Source organism: Neovison vison, chromosome 13 (genome assembly GCF_020171115.1).
Source record: "Neovison vison isolate M4711 chromosome 13, ASM_NN_V1, whole genome shotgun sequence".
NCBI classification, from domain to species: Eukaryota; Metazoa; Chordata; class Mammalia; order Carnivora; family Mustelidae; genus Neogale; species Neogale vison.
The window spans coordinates 95,488,835-95,492,673 of record NC_058103.1 but is presented as its reverse complement, the minus strand read 5'-3'; the positions used below and the strand labels follow the sequence as shown (position 1 = coordinate 95,492,673).

Genomic DNA, 3,839 nt, shown 5'->3' with positions numbered 1-3,839 from the left:
ATAAATAAAACAGTTTACATATTTTGGCAGATATAAAAGGAGAACTGAAACAGGGGAGAAACTAAAGAACTTAATCTTTGAGCTCTTTCCCATAGAAATGTTGTGATACAGTCTTTAGGAGACAAAGGTAAAATTTTAAATCATAGAATTATAAATATTTGTAAGAAAAACAGACTATATAACTGGCTATATAACTATATAGTACTAAACTTGGTAATAAAGCAGTCTTCTTACATTGGATTTTTACTTATTTTCTCTGTTTCTGATCGGTTCAATGAGATTCTTTATCTGTGGATATGTTAAAAATCTCTGGAAATTTACAAGAGCTCTGCAACTGTTCATTGAAATCTTTCCATGTCACTTACATGTGATACAATTTTTATATGTTCTTTCAATAAGGATATTCTTAGGGATGAATTCTAAAAGACTCAATTTTGTGTGTGTGTGTGTGTGTGTGTGTTTAACACATTGTCATCCCAGAGCAAGCGCTTACTTAGCTATTACCTTTAATATTATATAGATGAATAGATGGACAAATATGTAGATAAGTAGATACCTTCTGGATGATATAATCTCAGTTTGATTGCTATTTAATACCAAAAAAGAAAGTGTTATTTTCAATCCCTACAACTTCAGTGGTATTTCACTATGATCTCTAATATTCTATAATTATCTTTCAAACCAACGTACCAATGAAAATGGAAAGAATAGTAAAGATGAGTTTTCATAGAGGAACCAAAGTCTATGAAAGTGGAGCCCTGTACCTTTTGCTTAAATAGAATCATATTTTCTCTTTTTTTACTTTGATATAGGTTTTCAGCAATCAATCAGGATAATGGATGTGGCCAATAAGTCTATTTCTGAATTTGTCTTGCTGGGACTATTTAAGTCCCGGGAACTTCAGCTGTTTTTCTTCATGGTGTTTTCACTGTTTTATGTAGCAACAGTGGTTGGTAACAGCCTCATAGTCATCACGGTTATAGCTGACTCTCACCTACATTCTCCTATGTATTTCCTGCTTACCAACCTTTCCATCATTGATATGTCACTTGCTTCTTTTGCCACTCCTAAGATGATTACAGACTACCTCACTGGACACAAAACCATTTCCTTTGATGGCTGCATCACCCAGATATTTTTTCTACACCTTTTTACTGGTACTGAAATAATTTTACTTATGGCCATGTCCCTTGATAGGTATATTGCAATATGCAAGCCTCTCCGCTATGCTTCAATCATAAATCCCTGGGTGTGTACTGCACTTGTGGTGGCTTCCTGGGTTGTGGGAGTCATGCATTCAATGAGCCAGGTCATATTTGCTCTCACATTACCGTTCTGTGGTCCCAATGAAGTAGACAGCTTTTTCTGTGACCTTCCTGTGGTGTTCCAGCTGGCTTGTGTGGATACTTATGTTCTGGGCCTCTTCATGATCTCAACTAGTGGCATAATTGCCTTATCCTGCTTTATTCTTTTATTCAATTCTTATGTTATTATCCTGGTTACTATCAAGCATCATTCTTCAAAAGGATCTTCTAAGGCCCTTTCTACCTGCACAGCTCATTTTATTGTTGTCTTCATGTTCTTTGGGCCATGCATCTTCATTTATATGTGGCCACTAAATAGTTTCCTTGTAGATAAGATCCTGTCTGTGTTTTATACCATCTTTACTCCCATTCTGAACCCAATAATCTATACCTTAAGGAATCAAGAAGTGAAGACAGCTATGAGGAAACTGAAAAATAGGCTTCTAAATCCCAAGAGGACGACTCCTTTGCATTATTTCTAGTATTAAATTCTACTAGTTTTAACTTCCTGGGCATTGTATGCCACAGTTTTGTGTACACAGCATTGTGACTAGGCTTTTATTTCTGGAGTGCTTATCAAATTATAATTGGATTAAATTGCAATCAAATTGTAAATATTAAAACTACTTGCATATGTTTGAAATACATGTTAGATTTCAGAAAAGCAAACTGACAGAAACAATTTCTTCCAGAAGTGCCAAGAGTCCGTGTTCCAGGTAGGAGATTCAATACTCATAATCTATTCACTGGAAAAGATGAACAAAAAGTATGAAGAGGAAGTACAGATTAAAGGGGAACTAGAAGATAAAAACATTTATATACCACTTGTCACTGAGAGACACGTTGTTGGCTCAGTCATTTAAGCAGTTAAGCATCCACCTCTTGATTTCTGTTCAGGTCATGATCTCAGGGTCATGAGATAGAGCACAATATTGGGCTCCATGCTTAGCACTGTAACTGTCACCCTGAACAAATCCTTAGTCTCATATTTATTAGAAAGTGAGTAACAATCAACAAAGAAGCTGGAGTAGATTAACATTGACCATGAGTCTTGTAGATACATAAGAAGAAAGGCAAAACATGTCTGGTCACATAGTACATGGCCCATAGTTAGCAAGGCCAAACAAAAGAATTGTCTGACTAACTGCTAATGCTCCTGGGAAGGGGAGATAACAGAAAATTGAAGCAGGTGGTGTTCTGCCCTGAGCCAGCCGGGCATCCCCAGCTGCTCAGCTTTAAATATGTATATCATCCTCTCCCCCAGAAGCCTGTTGCTAGTACATGTTTTTCTAAAGGCTATATCTAATCATGTTTGGTAACTAGTATAATTTCTTATAAATTATATTTTAAGCAGTATGTTGTTCTGAGGGACAGTTACACAGCATGGAGTGTGCTTAGGATTCTCTCTCTCCCTCTCCTCACCACCCCCTCATGCTGGTGGGGTCTCTCTCTCTCAAAACAAAACAAAACAAACAACAAATCACTGAATTACTTAGAGAATTGTCCCTAAAGTATGGCAAACTTGTAAAATTTGTATAAGCCTTAGAAACGCTATACTGCTATAGGAGTATCTTCTGACGCACAACGATTTCCTACGTCTATCCCTGAATCATTCTTACTTAACATTTTAAACATTTGTAATCTTTTCTACTGAAGAAAATCCTAGATATATTTAATTATGAATCTTGATGATGTCCAAAGAAAATGTTATAAGTAGAAGAGTCTCCACCACTCACTTCTAGCTAGTAAGCAAAAAAAATACAGCCATGACAACTTCTTATAATGCATTACGATTACAGAGGCTGAGGAATTCTGCAAATTAGAAAATATAATGAAATGAGTTTCAAAGCACTACATTTTGTTTCGTGCAGGTACTATGTGAGCTTAATGGCTGGGAAGTTAAGACTGGAATTAAGATAATTTATGGAGAGCCTGTGGTTTCACTTTAAAGTATTACATTGATTTACAGTTTGGTTAAATTACTTTTTCCTTTTAGTATTTGGTTGCAAAAATAGTAAATCTGTGCTTAGTAATACATTATCAATGTAATAAGTATATTCCTTTATACAAATAGGATTTTTAGTTTTAAAAAGGTTAAAAATTAGCTTTAAGGTACACAAGCTATCACTACCACCTGCTGGTAGTTACTGGAATTGCAAGCATTGAAATTTATGAGAAATAATTTTCCTATGTGTTGCTTTGCAAATCATCTTTAAATGATGGCAAACGTGAAAGAACTAATTGTTATTTGAAATTAACTAAATTATACTTACATATAGTGTTCAATATATTGTCCAACTTTTATGAACAAGAAAATATCTGTTATAACCACAGTATTTGATAAATATCAAATTGTTTTTCTTTGGCATTATTGAGAAAATAGAAAAAAACAAGAATTATATATGCACTAATTACCAATGATGAGATAGAAATTAAGAAAAGGAAATTCCTAACTGTTCATTTTAAGCCAAATGATAGGAGAAATGTGTTTTTTCTTCATCAGTATTTTTTTATTAATATATTAAATAAGGAAAC

At 34.4% G+C, this 3,839-nt stretch overlaps 1 protein-coding gene across 1 annotated transcript; it reads left to right on the top strand.

Moving 5' to 3' along the window:
• The first annotated feature begins 835 nt into the window (after nucleotides 1–835).
• On the top strand, nucleotides 836–1,786 carry LOC122893290 (olfactory receptor 4K2). Its single transcript, XM_044230205.1, has one exon. It carries the CDS (start codon nucleotides 836–838, stop codon nucleotides 1,784–1,786), a length of 951 nt encoding a protein of 316 aa, XP_044086140.1.
• Nucleotides 1,787–3,839: the final 2,053 nt, after the last annotated feature.